The 20,083-nt window shown below is 31.1% G+C and overlaps 1 protein-coding gene across 1 annotated transcript in view; it reads left to right on the top strand.

The window, feature by feature from the left end:
• Positions 1-20,083, top strand: part of LOC127707865 (glutamate receptor ionotropic, NMDA 2B-like) — a 58,151-nt gene that overhangs the window by 11,770 nt on the left and 26,298 nt on the right. The window contains exon 2 of the mRNA XM_052212610.1: positions 14,419-14,891. Coding sequence (XP_052068570.1) covers positions 14,478-14,891 — 414 coding nt within the window. The 5' untranslated portion in view covers positions 14,419-14,477. The remainder of the gene's footprint in view (positions 1-14,418; positions 14,892-20,083) is intronic.

The raw sequence follows: 20,083 nt of genomic DNA on the forward strand, positions 1-20,083 counted from the left end.
GAAATTTTCTTATTAACGTTAATATTTACAATCATTTTCAGATACAAATTAATGAAAAAAATAATTGGTTCACATCAATGAGCTACAACCCAACAACATCCTAACACAACTTTATTGATAATTGTTTACAGCTTTTAAATCTACACTTTCACGACTGAAAGGAAGACTAAATGATAGATGTCAATGATGTATATAAAACAGAAAAGAAACATCTTACACATACTTGTTTAGCGTACAGTAAAATACGAGATTAAACAGTTTTGAGTATACAAGGATGTTCAGATAAGTTAAGTATGTATATCTGCTTTTCACAATGCCTCCTAATGACTGCAGTTCATGCACAATGGCATGAGTTGTGTGTGTATACCTTCTGCAATGAGCAATCAAATCAATTTACAGTATAGTAAACACGCCTTATTTCTTTCAATTGATTTTTTTTCATGTAATAATCCACACCATATTAGTTTACACCTTTCAAGATGATGCTGTATGAAAATTACCATTATTGAGCGGTTTTATCAGTGCTTCAATTTATTCATTCTAATAAAAGAGAGAGAGTGTTAAGTTCTCAGAGACCAATAAACTATAGCTTTATTTTGCCACATGATAATGTGTCATAGTTTTTTCTTGTAGGAAAAAGGGGGGGGGGGGGGTCTGAAACAGGGCCTTATCGTGACCCGCTGGCATATACAATTTTCAAAAGTTTCCCTTTTTTGCATTGACATTTGTATTGCGCACTGCTAATTATCGCGATTTTCTGCACTGTTCATGATGTTGTTGTATAATTACTCCTTGGAAGTACACATATATACATATGTATAAGTACGTCTGAACCAGTGACAACTCTACGACAGATTTTATCCATCGGATCACCAGTGATGGTGATACAAGGCTGAAAACACATTCTGTATACATAATTCGTCTAAATAACTGCCCAACAATGTTAGATCTGTAAATTTGCGGAAGCAAATATTTTGTTCTTCCCTCTCATGCTACTGAGATATCGTGGCACCAAATCGCCTTGCACTATGCCCGACGCGCTAGACCACTCGACCACATAGGCTATATAATGTAAATTATCTATCTCATCGTATGAAGTAGTTTGAGTCAGCTTTCAGTATTTGTAAATAGCCTTTGGTGCGGTATATACTATGGTATATTATGGTACTGTTTTACTTGTTTTGAATGTTGCTATGTTTTTGACGTCTGCAATTACTATATTATTGTATTTGAACCTGCATATTTTTCATTTTCTCTGTTAATTGTTGTAAGTCCACCCCTCCCCCTCAGTGGTGGTCTTTTTTTACTCAGTAAGAAATTTCTATGAGAAAAAAAAATATACTTGGGTTATCTGTTAACCCATATTTATAGACACTTGCCTATATTTGAAGATCGCATGTTGTTGGTCCTTTCGTCTTTTTTTCTGCCATGGTATTATCGGTTTTTCGTTGACTTATTGATTTTTGATTGTCTCTTTGTTTTCAACTGTCCCTGTATTTTTGACCTCTCATTTCTTGTTCTATAGTGTGTTTTGGTTGCTACGCATACCTAACATCTTCTTTTGTTCAGTGTTGTTTTTTTTTCAACTCGGGTTTTTTCCAAATATATGAATAAAATTGTTGTACTTCGTCCTTGAAGTGGATTGTCCTAAATATGATATGGACGAACTATCTTCAAATTGAAGTTAATCAACAAAATATCTTACAGCGAAAAGTTGGACCTATTGGGAATTCGTCTTTTATAACATTAAGTTGTACATTCTAGCATCGATATTTCATGACATTTGATGTTACCCACAATTTACAAACTACGTCTCAAGCTGTCTAAATAAATACTTCAAAAATCCAATCGAACATAGGAAATCTTATCGCCAAGGAAGGTCCCCTGGAAGAACACGCTTTGACAGTTCTCAAGTAATCGGTTTCATTTAATTTGCAAGACAGACAATACGATTTCATTTATAAGTTCCACAGGAAATTAAACATGATTTCCCTCTCCGCATGACTTGTTTGAATCTCTAAACATAACCAAACAAATCCCTAACATGACAAGGCGAATTAGCAACTAGGCTATAAAACGCTTCTTGTTTTATATTGATATCTAAATCAAATTCCTATTACACTTTGGTTTTCTAATATGAAGTACATCCACGTAGTTATACGGTACCAGTAGATGTTTTAATTCTTGTCTCGTTTAATGTTTGCATTGCTGTAAGGAACTACTGAAAGATCTGTTGGTGATATTTGAATTTTTCCCTTTTCGTTGAATATAATTTCTAAAGGAGTTCTTAGCACTATCTAATATATGTAACTCGTTCAAAGGAGTGAAAAGATAAAAGGATAATTTTCGCTGTGATTAATTTTCATCAGGAATGAGTATATCATTTTCAAAAAGTTCCTTTAAATAAAGAGAAAAAAAAGAGAATTAAAATTTATGTTTTGGGTTCTAACAATATCAATATTAATTTCAGATGGCCAAAAACAGTACTTTCAATAAATTTTTGCTAAGGAGAATATACCTTATCGCTATTTTGGAATCTGAGAAACTTGAACTATTTACGTCACACAACAATCACTTTTCCATTGTGGCGTTAGACATTTTTCATTGTGACATCAACATTTTACGGGAACCTTTGTGATGTCCAGTAATGGCGGACAAATAGCAATAAAGTGTATTCATTTAAGCCGTATCCATCCAAAACATATTTTGCCACACTATGATTTATACAGAGAGAGAGATCATACGTTTAGCAACTTAATCGTAATTTCATTGAATAGTTGCTGCTCACATTTAGTGTAACAAAAAAAATTAACAAAATGTTCCATTTATTAATGTTACAATATTACAACTTGTAAAAAACGCCATAATGACACCGCATGTGATATTATGGACTAAAACGACATAGTTATATAATAATTGCATTCCATTTTGTGAATCATAATAGTGAAACGTTGTTAATTTACTCATTTTGATACGCCGTTTTGACTAACCCTTATCCTGAATCGAATTCATAAAGAAAGCAGAAATATAACAAAATCATGAAAAAGAAAAAGGTTCACGAATGGTCTTGTTGGGTCTCACATTATTAAAGTGCATTCGAGTGTACTCTGTTTGAAGTAACGGTATTGCAATAGTCACGTATTCAGTAACCAATCTTTCTTAAATGTCAATCATATAGCTTTGGAAGGGGGAATGTAATATTCAAATTGATATTGTTACTGCTAATACTATTGTTAAATTTATATTGTACGTTTTAGGCTTAATTTCAAAAAGGAATACTATAGTAAGACCAATAAAAATTAATATTTGCTACAAACATATATTTTTTATAGAACATCAATAAATTTTGTTAAACTTTTACTCAAATTTTGTGTAGTTCAAGCTACAAAAATATGTTTTTGCCATGCATCCGATTTCACCTTGAGAGATGCACACGCCTGATGAAGCTAATGTGTTTAGCGAAATACTGCTTATGTCTATTTAAAATATAATACAACTTTTTAATGTATTAATTAGCGTGTTTAAGTTATATTCTAGACATTTATATATATATATATATATATATAAAACAAGAAGATGTGGTATAATTGCTAATGAAATAACTCTCCACCAGAGACCAAATTACATAGAAGTTAACAGCTATATGTCACCGTACGATCTTCAACGGTGAGCAAAACCCATACCGCTTAGTCAGCTATAAAAGGCCCCGAAATGACAAATGTAAAACAATGCAAACGAGATAACTAATGGCCTGATTTATGTACAAAATAATGAAAGAAAAACAAATATGATATACAGCAACAAACGACAACTACTGAATTACAGGCTCTTGACTTGGGACAGGCACATACAGAATGTGGCGGGGTTAAACTAGTTTGAAGGCACCAACCCTCCCCTAACCTGGGAAGTGATGTAACAGTACATCATAAGAACAAACTATAAAAATCAGTTGAAACTCATCAGATTGATACAAAACAGAAATACATCTAACAAAAACACAGACCGGACGTGGCAGGGTACTTATACATCCCCATAACAAAAAAGGCACTAAGTACAGATCTGAGAGTACTCGCAGTTACTTACAGCTAGTTCAAAGCCAATTACAACTATATAAAAATCATGCATCTAAGACTAAAAGATTATGTATATATTGGCTCAAACTATTTGTTAAACGTTTGTTGCACTTTATTACCATTACAAATTTTAGACCTTTTTTAGTTAAAAAAGTTGAATAAAAAAAAAAAAAAAAAAGAAAACACATTATATCCTGAAATTCAATTTGGTAACCATAAGGCAAGTCTTTACAAATATCCAAATCTCTTCGAAAATGTTAGACGTTTGATATTAAATACAAATAAAACCCTCCCTTAAAACCCATTTGAGGTCAACATATGGTATTCAACAAAGACAAATATGTATACAATATACCAAGCGCTTAAACGCCTTGATTCAAGAAAAAAAATTGTGAACATATTAAATAGAGACTACAAAAGATCTGCCTTCAACACCCAATTATTTTTACGGAGTAGAAAATATAAAGATTCAATTAACCACTAACAATGATTCTGACTTGGCACAGGTACATGTTGTAGAGGTCAGGGTATAAACTTGACACCATGGTAACACCATGACTGAAAAACTATAATAAAAGATTTTGTTTTGTCGGAGACTGTTTTCAGAATTTTTGGTGTAACAATCTTGCTGTTATTCCTGTTTTGAGATTTGAAGAATTTTAAAGGACTATTATTGACCCAATTTTGAAACTACTACTTATTACCATAAAATGAACGTTTGTGGCAGTTATTTTTTTGTTGTTATTTTAAAACCTTTAGTTTTGAGTGTTTTGTGGCAGTTTTTTTTGTTTTTGTTATTTTAAAACCTTTAGTTTTGAGTGTTATTTCTTCGTCAGCGGATATTTTTTACAACACTTCTTTGTTTATTTATATCTGTCTTTGTTGACGTCGTAGGTTCTGGTTTTGTCCCGGAATTTAACATGTGACCTTTGTTCCAAGAGTGATTTATCATTTCGGCAATTTATAACTTTTATATATTCATTTAATCAATACTTGTTTTCAAAATTATTATTCAAAATGAATATTTCCCTTGATATTCGTAGTAAAATTTATTTCCTCTCAAAATCCGCAAATGTTGGGTGCTTTTTGCAAAAAGCATAATGTATATATAGTCGTTTTTTCCCTTGTTATGATAGCTAACTCATTACAGAAATCAATGTAGAATTGGATAAATGCATAGTACTTTTGTTTCTTAATTCATGTAGAACAATAAAAGTCGCTCCTCAACAAATATTTTTTATCAAAGTTTTAATGAAGAAGCACAGCAAAATAATTTAGTTGATCGGTTTTAATCAAATACACTGCTATCAAGTGTTGATATAGATTGTCATCATTTAATAACAATCATGTGCAACAATTAGGAAATTGGTTTAAAGTATATTCCCATTAACCGAATACAGACTTTCTCACCAAGAGTCTTGAACAAAATTGAGCATGTTTGAAGCATATCATAGAGAGTCATCAAATTCCATGTTATTTAAGAACTATTGTCAATTCTACCAATATCCACTATAAAAGATATAAAACTTTTGAACCACTTTGTCATCGTTGCATCAAATTTGTTTTGTTTACAAACTTTATCATTGTATCTGTTTTACTGAAGTTACATTATAATCTATTATATCTTTTGTTACAAGCACAACTCTTCAAGTAAATTTTGACAGCTTAATAAGGAAATGAGTGTTTAGAGTATTCTTTAATAGATGGTTAACAGAGGGTTCAATAAGTTCCAGTACCGTGTTATTTAATTAGAATTAATCGTCTATTTACTACACCACCAGTTCTTGGTTGCTGAGTTAGTTAATACGCTGTCTCTTTATATTATCTTAATGATTACCAGATAATCATTGAATACAAAATAAGTATGAAGCCGAAGTTTGTACAAGCCGCTGACTTTATGTTTAGTAAAACTATATATATATCAATGGGAAAAAAACACTAGTAATTTGTTAAAATGTCTTTTGTGTCTATCGCTTTCATATATATAAAAGTCTTACTATTTGTGCAATCTTCTGCTAAAAGATGATAATATACGAATAAGATGAAATTATATCAAATATTTCGGCACAATAAATGGCTTTTATCAGTGTCAACCTTTTTCCAAAATTGTTTGAAAGTCTTAATTCAAGATTACCATTTTCACAAAGTTCGTTAATGAGCAGGATCCAATTTTTTAAAAATATTTTGAAATTTGAAAACAATAATTCTATTAATCATAAAAAATGTTTTAATGGTTTTACATAATGGCATTCATGAACCTTTTCCTTTAAAAAAAGATTGAATCTTCATGACGAAGGCTATCTATTGTGTATTGTTAATACAATATATTTTTTATCTTGCTCGTATGTTATTCTGATATCAGCTTCACACAAATCTAAAAGCCTTTTATACGTTTTTGTAAAGATATGATACCTATTAAAGGAGACGGTTAACGAATGGTTAAGATTAACCCTAAGATTTTATTTTAACTAAAGATTAGATAAAATTCTATAACTTTACATAGAAAAGGTTACAATATAACTATTAGTATCAAATAACTGCTTTTTAGTACATCACATTACATATCAAGAACTTACGACACCTAAATAACACATAATGTGTGTTAAAACGTCAACTTTGGTCCAATGTTTCATATTCTGTAAAAGTTTTATCATAGATAACTTTGGCCATAACAAGAACATTTTAACATTATGGTTTTATCAGCTCTTCAACGTTTGTTTTAGGTTTTGGATTTTAAAAATAATTTGGCCTCGAGATCACTGAGAAGACGTTAAATGCCGAAATGCGCATATAGCGCAGTAAAATCGATGTACCGTTTAGATTGTTATGAAGATAATTATTTTACTTTGCATTAAGGCTTTTCATAAAGATCCATTGAAAAACCAATATGTGACCTTTTTGTTTTTATATAATAAAGTTGAAAATCCAGGCCATCTTTGGACAAAAGTTAACCTGGTCCTTTGCTGTTTTCAAATTGTTCCATGTTTGCAGTTGTCATATGCAAAACTGTTGTGTTATTACAATAAACGTTCTCTGACAAAGTTAACCTCGTAACTGCATGCGATGTGGTTATATTCAAACGGATTCTTTTTTGTTTTTGATAGATATATGTATATAAGTTGACATTTGTGATAACATTCCATTTGAATATCTTGATAATTATCTATCCTTGAATGTTATACTTAAAGAAGTTAAAACTTGGGTGTTTTAATTAAAATCTGGCAATTTCATACACAAAATAACATAATTATCATTAATTGTCGGCTTGTTACATCATTGCTTATTTCTTTACTGTTTTACTGTCTCCCAATATAAATAACGATATTACTTGGAATTTGAAAGCATATCTTCCTACAAATCCTCGGAATTTCAAGTGCTATTTTTTGGCAAGGATTGTCCTGGTGAGACAAATTCATCATTGCCATTTATTATCATAAATATAATAACAGTGAATGGAAACCTACAGCAAAATCGTGAAATGTGAAAAGCACAAACGAAGATCATTTTTTTTTACGATATAATTGAAAATACAACTTATTGTCGACAATTGAATAGAATCGTCTTGGTTTTGATAACTGTGCGTACTTTTAGATGTGGACTTTGTGTCTTTTGTCTTTTTGTTATTTATTTTTGTGTTTTAATACCGATCTGATGAGTAAAGCCCATCTGATTTTTACAGTTTGTTCTCTAAGTTACGCTATTGCAGCATAATCCCAGGTTAGAGGAATGGTCAGGCGCTCATCTTTTTAATACCGTTACATTTTTAAGTCCCTATCACATTTTGTCATTTCGGTCATCTTACTTTTAATACGGTATTTGAGTTTGCTCCTTTGTAAATGCCGCAATATGACTAGTAATTGTTCACATTCAAATTAAAATTAGTTAGTTTCCTATAAATGACATTACAATAAGTGAACTTTTAACAAAACAATCTTCTACGCGTTTCCATGAAAAATGCATAGATTTTGCTCAATTTTCAACATGTTTTGGACCCGAAAAGAAGAGTACATTGAAGTAACAACTAAATACTTCATCACACTTTTTGTCTATAACAATAATATTTTACATGTGCTGAATATTTCCAAATTTAATATTTTCAAAAATAAATCCTGGTTTTTTTTTCTATAGGTCTATAGAAGAGTACATTGAAGTACCGACTAAATACTTCATCACACTTTTTGTCTATAACAATAATATTTTACATGTGCTGAATATTTCCAAATTTAGTATTTAAAAAAAAAAATCCTGGTTTGTTTTTCTATAGGTCTATAGAAGAGTACATTGAAGTACCGACTATATACTTCATCACGCTTTTTGTTTATAACAATAATATTTTTGTATAATACACGACACGACATTCGCAACGCACAATTTAAAATGACAAAATTGCATGCTGAAAACGACGTTACTTCGTTGTTTATACGCGTGGTATCAAAATAAATACAAATTGTTAAATTGCATAACTTTTCTTAATTTTGAAAGCAAATATCCTATGCCTTCCGTGTAACCATGTTTAAGGTAATTGATTAAAAACGTAAATCATTTACAAAAAAGAACTAAAAAAACCAACAAAAAGTGTTTAATAGCGATTTTAAGACAGTTGTTATACGACTTTAATTTTTTAAAGATAAATCCGTAATACCCACTTGTTTGTGGAGTTTACGACTTTGTCTAACAGTAAAATGTACAATTTCACAACTCCATATATATGAACTTTGAGGCTCCGACCAACATTTCATTTTTTGATTTTATTTGAAAATGCTTGAAGATGACTCAAACTGCAATTTTGATAGATTTAAGGAATTCCTTTTTCGAACAACAAAGTTTTTACTAAGCAGAAGTACATTTGTACCTATCCACACCGTAATAAAAATGAATTATCGGTAACGTTACACCTACATGTTAAATTAAAAGTACAAATGATTTTTATTGATACCGGATGAACTTTGATAACAAGGCAAGAAAAATTTACAATAAAGTGTCAAAATAGTCTTCAGCAGCAATGTGTATATATATAACACTGACTAGCAGTTTGATTTTAATAAATAAATGGAGAATTGTTAAAAAATCTAAAAACATACAGGGAAAATTGATCAAACTACTTTACCTAATTCAATGTAAATATAAGTATATTTTTAAATGTCTCTTTCCGTCCAAAACATTTGCCCTGTAAGGCTATTCTGTGTAATTTCTTGTATAGACATCGGTAAAATCTAATTTAAGCGAATTCAGTTAAAAACAACTCTCAAACGAAATGGTAGAACCTGTCGTTTAATCTGACAACACAAATGCCATTTTACAATGATAAATATAATGAAGTCTAGGGCTTTGTCTGTATGTAGTAGTAGACACAGGGTTATACATTTGTATAATGGCTGGTTTTATGTATTATTTTTTTTAACTATATATACATAACGTCAATCTGTCACGAAAGAAATGTAACAATAAAAAACATTTCTCAATCCTTCCTTCCAAATGGAATTGACAATCATTCTCCGAACTTGAATTTCTACTTTGTTTATTGATTATGATGATGTGTCTATCAATCTAGACATGCATTAGTTATGCTATTATTCAATTATTGCATTATTATTTTTTATATTTGACAAATATATTGATTTGAACTTGTCGTCGAAAATCTTTTATCCATTATGCAGATATTTATTTGACATTAATTCGCAATTTATTATCATGAAATTACATTATTACACGTGAAAAATAACTACCCAAAAATCAATTTATACTTAATATGCACTTTATTTTAGTTTACATTAAAAACGATTAAAACAGAATGCATAATGACAGATTTACATGTATTAAAGATCTGCATCTTCATTCTTAAGACAAAGAATGCTGGTACTGGTGATTCTAAGGAACTAATTTCTAGGTCAATCACGTGATTAGATGTTGAGTTTGATTTAAAAGAGTCACGGAAGGACATAAAGGATTAATAGATTTTCATTGAAAAAAAGACATATCTTTGTTATCTAAACGAATATGCCTTTTCGCAAAAACACAAAACTAATTTCAGCTACAGCTTAAAGATTGACTGATTTTATTATTTTAATGTATTAAACAGTTAGTAATACTGCCTTTTTACATAAAAGATAACATGAAGAGAAATATCATAGCATATCCTGACTATTAATAAAACTTGAACATTATAGTAATTGCAACAGAATTGTGAGACAGACAAATAATTTTCAATCGATTATTATAGTGTAGGCGGTTTTTCGAGGTTGAACAATATGACCTCTTGAAGTTATTTTTTGTTTGTTGCGGTGATTTCTCATCCGCATGTTTCATATCATCTTTCATTCATTAAAAAAACTCATCAAATATACCAGGCTTATAATTTTGTACGCCAGACGCGCGTTTTGCCTACATAAAACTCATCAATGACGCTCGTACAAAAGAGTTGGAAGGTCAAATCAAATACGAAGTAGAAGTGCTTTAAAAACCGAAAATTCCAAAACATTGTGCCAAATAAAGCCAAAGCAAGCTATAGCTGGAAAAACCTTAAGTGTTTCAACATTTTATAAACAGCAAAAGTATTTCCTATAACTGAATGATCATACAAAATTTCATATATCCCTAAAATCGAAATGTTGTGCTGCGATATGCATTGCTGTGTGAGACCACTAAAATAGTGAGTTTTTAAAGTGAAAAGTAGAATATAAATATAGCTTTCCTGCAGATAGAATTTTATTTTGAAGGTGCTTCTTATTCATTACAGGAAAATACTCAAAATTTGTAAAAATCTGTTCAAATTGCAACAAAGACAAAACAGCCAAGGATATATAAACGAAAATAGCACTTTATAAATTTCGTGCGTCCGAAGCGCTTTTCTAGATTGACCTTATAAGGAACACTTAAACCTCAAGATTTGTAAGTGAGGATGTATAATTAAGAAGAAACGTTATGATACACAATAAAAGATACACAATGGGTATAATTCCCGTCGTCTCTAATATTGATTGATCTATGGAAAGATTCCTGTAACAAGAATTCCCGAGGCACAAAATGAGACGATTGAATATTTACTCTGGTTTCAGCCTAATGTCTTTTTAGTATTTGATGTTCTCTAATTTCAGCATGTCTAAATAGACATAAAATAAAACAACATTAAAATGGATAAATCGCATTAGATTAAAGTGAAATCACGAATATATTGATGGGAAAATAATATTCAAAATCAAAAATTATGAAATTGGTAAAAGGTACCGGCATCCATAATCTAAAAAGTATAACAAAAATACCAAACTCCAAGGTAAATTCCAAAAGTAAAGTCCATAAGAGTTGACAAAATCAAACGTTATCAATCAACTGTTTTGAAGTTTAGTGTTGTTAAATCAATGTACACTTTCAAACAATAACCTCTAAATGATATGAAAAATCTTGTAGCTGTACTATTTGATCAAAATATTCCATGGTGTATTAATATTTAGCTATGTATATATATCAAAACATGTAAATCGAATTCGGGAATATCATTTTACAACGTAAGATATAGCCATAAAATAATTATGGGGAAATTAACCCTACCTTTAAAAAATTGTAAAAATATAGTTCAGTTCGACGCTAAAAACGGACATTGAATTACAGTATACTATTTCGTAATTTTGGTGATAAGACAGATAAGGTCGGCCCATTAAGTTGCACTAAATATTCCACCATCTATCGACAAAATCATACATACATACAAATTGGGATTAACACTTTTAAGAAAACCTAAAAATCTCCATCAAATATATATTAATATATATAAAAGATAAAAGGAGATGAGAAAATTGTTAGTCGGAAGAAGGTGTCAGAAGTTTTAATGGAACTAGAAAACTAATAAGAATGTATTGTGTTTTGTGGAAATGTCATTCGATATGAGTTCAAATACTTTAAATTTTGTGGTAAGTTTTGCTTGCTGTCAACTGAGATCTGTTAAGTCAGTTTCTCAACCATTTTTACACAGGTTTCATAAATTATCATAAACATCATGAACATATTACAGGTTATATGCAGGTTAGTTTTTGGTTTTCTATGTTGTGTTTTGTATACTGTTGTTTGTCTGTTGGTCTTTTTCTTTTTTGGCCAAAGCTTTGTCAGTTTGTTTTCGACTTATGATGATGTGGTATCAGTGCCAATGAGACAACTCTCCATCCAAGTCACAATGTATAAAAAGTAAACAAGTATAGGTCAAAGTACGGAGCCTTGGCTCACATCGACCAGCAAGCTATAAAGGGCCCCACAATGACAAGTGTAAAATAATTCAAACAGGAAAACCAACGGTCTAATCTATATAAAAAACAAGAAACGAGAAACACTTAAGAACCACATCAACAAACGACAACCACTGAAACAGGTTCCTGACTTAGGACAGGTGCAAACAAATGCAGCGGGTTTAAAAGTTTTAACAGGCACCAACCTTGTCTAAATTTGAATTTTTCTGCATGTTGATAGATTTACTACTAATAAAATGTTCATCAAAGTTGATCATTGGTAATAAAGTGTTTTGTTTTAACGTATAAAGGGAAACATACTTTTAACTGTAAAATTATCAAAACATCTGCATACTTCAAATTTAAAAAAAATGAAAGATACAAACATCCCGAGGTGTCAAAATATTTGATAGCCTCATATCTTATTATATAGCCTTGTAATTTTTTGTCATTCGGAGAACTGGGTGTTGATGGCAGAGCTTAGATTTATTTCTATAATTCATTCACAACTTTTACTGTTCTGAATGATTTTTATGTTGACAAATAGATACACCTGCTCATTGTTGAAGCCAGAATGTTGCTGTCTAGATGTCTTTTGGTTAGTTTTGTCGTCAGGTTACTGTGAATATTGTTATGTGGCTTTAACTTCAAGTATATTACTCATTAACTAGTATGAAGCATTAATTTTGCAATCTGATTTGTTAATTACCCGGGTGTAAATATCACCCAACCCAGTTCACCCGGGGATAATTAACAATAAATAAAAAATTTGCCAAAGTTTGAAAAAACATTTTGTTTCTTAAAAATTTCCGACAACATAATTTATTCTCAATATTTCAAAAATTAAAAAAAAAATAAGTAAAGATAATATTTGACAATGAGCTGCAACATCGGTGTTGAAAAAAATGCCTAGTGGAAGATCTTCATAAGAATTTTTCAATTTTTCATCGGAATAAAAATAAGTTAAGGAACGTTTCAAAGGAAATAAATTCGTTGTCTTGGTGTAGTCAGGGGTTGACGAAATTTTACACCGGTATAGTAGATACATAGACCCTTCAGTTGCGCTTCACGATGTATGAATTTTCAACACCGTAGTACAATTTTATACACCCCTGAATACCACAAGATAACTAGAGCTCTAATATTACAGCAGGGTTTTTTATAACGATATTTGCAAAGCAGCAGATAATATGCAAGGTTATTTGAATACTGAAATAGGTATTAATGTTATATTTGGCTTTTAAAAGTAATTGGTACTTGATTTTTGTTTCAAAGAAATTTAGGTAAAAGGATGTATTTGATTATGTTTGATTCAGATATTTTACTGTTCAATTGGTCATCACACGACTTGAAACGAATAAACACGTGTAAAAAGAAATTAGCTCTGTTATTAGCTATAGTTAAAATTCAAAACTGTTTCGAAAACTTCGGAAAATGCCTGAACCAAAGTCAGGAGTATAACCATTGTTTTCCATTCGTTCGGGTCAGCTTTTCTGGACTTTCCCCCTTTGAATTTGCCTTGTTATACTTTTTAACCAAAATCGGAAAAACAAATATTTGAAAATTGTTAACTTTGTCATTAAGCTGGCAGTAACGAAGTGGTGATCATGATCATCAATAATAATTTGATTATCAAATGGAATGATAATTTTGATCGAAAATTCATTCTTCATTGATGAGTATTTATCACTCTATGTTTGCATTGTATTTCATTAGTTACAACAAGGATTTGTATACAAATCCTTGGTTACAAGACTTTGAGTTTTTACACGCTATTGAATGTGACATTTCATTCAATCATAATTACCTTCAAGGATATGCGCATACTCATGATACTAGTATCTAACTTTACGGATAAAAGGAGAAATGAAAAATGAGTAATTAGTATGCTTCACATGCTTGTTACTAAAGAATTTGAACAATTTTTTCTTAAATGAAAAGGTTATTCTTCATAGTTTTAGGAGAATCTTACTTACTATATACGTAACCATGAAGTGCCAGTATTGGCAGCTGTCATTTGCACAATCTTACTTCATTATCAGCTTTCTGACCATTGGTGATTTTATAATGATATTGTCATAATGATTCCTTTAGAACAATAATGTCATTAGCATATTTTCTTTTATTCATAGATAAAGATAGCTGTTGAGGAGGAAGTTTATAGTAACCTTTTAGCATTCTATGCATCAATATGTTTATTCCAACAACGACAGTTTGGGGATTCATATGGACTTTTTGTTTACACTCTATAACAAATGGACAACGGCCTAAAGTTACCGTACCTATATTAGCGCCAAATGTACTTAAATATAAATCAACAATAACAACTGCAGTATCATCTATCACGAGAAGCAGGACAAGTTTTTTCACATTAAAACGAAAATACGACATTAAAGTAGAGTACTTGCCTTTGAATAACCAGTCACCATCTGAAATTTTGCAACTGTTCAATGATACAATTTTGCAAGGAGGCATCAATTCCGTTATTTATCTCCAGATAGGCGGAGAAACCTCTGTATCGTCAACTGATTATGTTACAACCGTCTTGGAGGATTTAGGATTGCCAGTTTTATCATGGGACCCCAAATATTCTGGAGCGCTTGAGGTAATACGTTATTTTTCAATGTAATAGATACAATAGAGTTTACCACGATTGACGATAATTATACCTAGTAATATTCTACTCACGCCCTTCCTTCTAAATGGCATTTCCTGCATAGCTTTAGTACCCAAAGCACTTGGGGCATGGACTTTTTTCTATCCTTTTTTGTTCCTTAATTTAATGCAATTTTGCTCTTACGCGATCTTGTTTTACGTGCTTACCTGTTCCTCCTATTAAGGGGTCATCCATAATTGTCAACCATTTTCCAAAGTGTACAAAACATACACTTTTTCAGACCCCCCACCCTCCGTCAAAAAGTGTACATCAACCATTTTCAGATTTCAAGACAAGAATCAATCATTCTTTATAAAAAGAAGATCCTGTCTATTATAGTTTAGTTAAATATAGAAATTTGCATTGAAAATAAACTGAAACATATCTGACTGTTTTATTTGATGAAAAAAGCGTACGGTAAAAATGTTGATTTTTTTACCCCCTCCCCCAAGTGTAGGTTTTGTACACTTTGGAAAATGGTTTACAATCATGGATGACCCATAAACTAAAACTGGGTCAACTCTGGCCTAGGTTTAAATCCGAATTAATGTTGAGGTGAATAAAATTATAATCAATTAAAGTGACAATGATCCCAGATGAAAGTGATAACATGTGCAATAGTATGAATACATTTAACTTCTGTACCATTTACTCTACCATTCATTAATTTAAACTTAAAGACTGACTAAAATAACTTGTCCAATGTTGCTTTATAAAAAAATAATGGCCAACTTATATTCAAATATATTGTTTCAAGAAAATCATACGCAGTAAAAAGAACCCACTCTGATTCTGTAACGATCAAGGTGATTACGTTGGACGCATTTATCCCATCGAACTTTAAATAAAGGACACCACATTCAAATTAAAGTCTGAATCGTTTCTTGAATTACATCTAGAAATGGACAACGAGGTTCGGTATTTTTACTTTAAGATTCAAAATAACATATAACAAACTTATATAAATTTTATTCCGAAGATGTTTCAGTAAAAAATGTAATTCTGTTTTTTGTTTGTTTGTTGGAAAATTCAATCGAAATGAAAGCAATTGAAGAATCACATCTTAGCCATATCTGCAACTTTCAATTCGAGTAAATTTTCAAAATCTAAAACCTTAATGTTAAACTTTGTAATTATAGTGACTCTCATTCATGATATTTCAACAAGAAGTTTTTATAGTTCAAATTTAAACAATTAAAAAATCGAAGACTTGTTTACAAAACTCTTTTCTATTGTGGGTATAGTCTATCTGAAGTAAAGGAGTGATATGCAGGACCGTTTTGCGCAAAAATATAAACTTTCATACATAGAAATAAATGACTCTACTACGAAATATTTATTTGAATTTGTATAATGACGTTTTCTATTGTGATGGGATACGCAAAGTGACCGAAAACGGATTTTCTAAACATGCTCTTCGTTCGCATAATAACGAGTTAAATTCGGTTCAGATGAGAGAGACTTCCTGTAGGTCTACTTGATGAATTCTTTTACGTAACGGATACGTTTCAATTTCAGGATTTTTTTTTTTTTTTTTAAGTTTGCGTTCAAAAGTCTGGGAGGTGGCACGATAGTATTTACATTCCGAAATTTAGGTTGCTCTTCTGTGTAACCTACTGGGTTCAATGTTCCTGAACACTGTGCAACAACTGGAATATAAGACGCTACATATTTTAGTTGCCTTTATAGGGGTCCTTACTTATTCAATTAATCCCAACATTTAGCTGAAATAGAGTTAGAATTAGGGGTTTCTTTACATAGATAAGTAATTTTTTTGGACAAAGAATGTGATTACCATTGTATGTCAGATTGATTAGATAGTTTATTATACCCCCGCTTTAAAAAAGTGGGGGTATACTGTTTTACCTCTGTCTGTCCGTCCATCCGTCAGTCCGCCCGTCCGTCCATCCTTCAGTCCGTCCGTCCGACGCATGAATGTTTTTCGTCGCATTTTTCTCAGGTACTACATTACAAGGATTTCTGATTTTTGGTTTCAAGGTTTATATGAGTGAGCTCTACCGTGTGATGCGTTTTCAGATTTATCACTCAACAACTTCCTGTTTACCGAACACTTACATATTTTTACACTATTAAAATTATCCATATTTGGGCGGGGGTATCATCAGTGAGCAGTAGCTCGCAGTTTCACTTGTTTATTTTCTATAGAAATGTCATGAATTGTTTTAATTTTCTAAACCTGAAAAGCTAAAAAAAAATGTAAAATGATTAGGTAAGGGGACATAATTTAACTTTTTAAATTTGAATTTAATAAAATTGAGAATGGAAACTGGGAATGTGTCAAAGAGACAACTCGACCAAAGAGCAGAAAACAGCCCAAGGCCACCAATGGGTCGTCAACACAGCCAGAAAATCCCGCCTCTGAGCTGACCCCTAAAGAATAATGTAGACTAGTTCAGCAAAAATGGACGTCACATATTAATGTATACGTTAATATATACATGAGAAAAAGACAAACAGCCAACTTAGAGATATATTCTAGTACATGTACATGTATGGTCAAAAGACTTAAAAATAATAGTTTACTGCCATCTAAAGAATCTTGTTATGTTGCCTACATAACCTGGAAATGTTTAAAGGGATGTCAGGCATGCTGCAAAATGTGGAATGGACTTTACCATCTTTTTTCATGATTTGGTACTAATGTTGTTTCTTTCAGTCAGATTAACTAGAAATAGAGTTGGCAATCCAATCATTCCTCCTAAATCACTACGTTTGGATACTGCGCTGATTTGAAACATTACATATCTGTTTTTTAACTCATTAAGTAAAAGTGGTAAGATGAAAAAAGTGAAAATCTGCCAACCGGGGATAGGTGTATACTTTTTTTTGGGTAAGAAATAAGTGCAGACTAGTATTCCTTAATGTTATATGTTTCCTAGTAAGAAGTCTATGTATCATAGGTGGCATTACTGGTTTCAAGTGTTGATATGAGTTTATTGAGGTTGCGCGGTAGTATTAACATTCTGGAATTTAAGTAACTCTAGGTGTCAGACCACCATTTCAAAGTCCTTATTTATTCAACCATTTTTTTTCAATTTCCACAGCTTTCTAAATATTCTAAGTTTACATCATAGAAGCCAGGCATATTCTGAATGGTACATGTATCACCTTTCTACATGTAAATTTTCAACCAATGTTTAAAGTCTTGTTATAAAGAATGACCGTTCGGAATCCAAGTACTACTAAAAATAACCCCTGGTTTTCTGGAAATCTTAAATAAGTATACTATGGAGCGCATTAATCCTCAATTTTTAATGCAAGCTAATAGACAAGTAAATTTTGGCTCAAAATGGTTTAAATATATGTCTCTTACATCAAAAGTTTCATTTCTGCAAATTTGTTTGTTAGTTTAAGCAAACGATGACATCAAAAGAACTATTTTTTGTCAGAGTAGGGCTACTTTTACGTTCTAAATTGGAGTGAGTGAATTGGTGGTCGGACACCTTTTGTGTACCCTACTTAAGTCAATATATCTGAACACTGATTAGACAAAAAATACAATATGTACTGAACATACTTTCCCAAGCTGAGGGATGAATCAAATGAAGAAAAATATGAAATAAGTATACAAGTAGGTGAAAATTTAGGATTTTGTATTCACTGCACGATAAAAAAAACTTAAATGCACTAGGTTTATAAAGATAGCAGAAAAAGTCATCATACATATTCAAATTCATTTCTGAATATTATAACATAAGTACTTCAGTTAATTGTGTATGTAGGTTCTTGGGCAATGTTAGACAGTGGTGAAATTCTAAAAAGGATATCATATCCCAATGCCTCCTGAAATACTACCGTGCCACCTGTAAAAGATACGTTAATAATATTAACGGTATCAATTTTATTTCACCAGAAGTGTATTTAAACAATTAATGTCGCCTCAGTGATACTCAAGTCCAAAATATTTTGAAAGTCCAAACCTAATTCAAACGTCAATTCCAAATTAGGATGATATTGTTAGTTCAAACTTCATATGTCCAGAAGATACCTCTCAAGGGATCACAAAAACGAAAAGTCAGTCTCTTACAACAACATCAGGAAAAGTTAGTGAAGAAGCCACTCTACTCACCACAAACACTCCTACCACCATCACAACTTAGTGGTACAACTGAAGTACATTGCAAATGTTTACGGTGTTTTTCCATCAATGATGACTTTACAATTAAAGTCAATGATAAACAAAAAATAGTCGATATTGTGGAAATTGTCTCATTTACTGTAACCAATTTTATTGTTTTGTCGCAAAAGTATCTTCAGCTCCTTTACATGGTTTCTTAACATAAAAAAATTTGTTAATGTACATGCTTAATCTACTGATATTGATTCAAGTTGAACGCCGTTTAGGACCAGTTGTATACACCAATTTACACAAACAGTATCTATATATAAAAATTGGTATTAAACAAAGAAAGGGAGGGTTCCCTAAATATGAATTTCAATATGAGTTATAATTCCACAGCAGCCAAAGAATAAGAAAAAAACAACAATCACACAAATAAAATGTAATGGAAAAATCCAATTACAAAATCAAACAGTTAACTTGGATGTAATTAGGATTGTCAACATATTTGTAATTTTGGGAATTTAATTAATATAGTGTTGAACAATAGTTCAGTATCTATGACAGTTTTGATTAATAATCATAGAGTAATCGAATCTACGATGTTATAGGTCAAATAAACAATGCTTGTTCAACAAAAGATACGTAATTAATTTGTTCTCGTCTTTAATTCATTTTTCCAGAAATAAAAATGCAATGCCTATACAAAGCTGAATATTCTTCAAGCTGTACCTAGTTGTCAACTATTTTATATAAATAGATTATTTATAATTAATTGGATCTTATTATTACATGAAAAATTTATATATAAGATAGTATATTTGAACCTTAAAAGTACAGTAATGTGTGAGTGAACATAACACCCAAAACAGTAATCGGTTATAATAATTGAAATAACTTCTATTGTTTGGTAAGTTAATATTTTACAAAAGTAGGGATTCTGGATTCGTTTGGCTGGTGGTGTATGCATTGGAAACGCTAACTATGTCGTAGTACACGTTCTCGCTCCTTTTGAAGTTGATGTTATTCCTTCAATGTGTATATTTTATCGGTAAACTAC

Source organism: Mytilus californianus, unplaced genomic scaffold (assembly GCF_021869535.1).
Source record: "Mytilus californianus isolate M0D057914Y unplaced genomic scaffold, xbMytCali1.0.p SCAF_7, whole genome shotgun sequence".
NCBI lineage: Eukaryota > Metazoa > Mollusca > Bivalvia > Mytilida > Mytilidae > Mytilus > Mytilus californianus.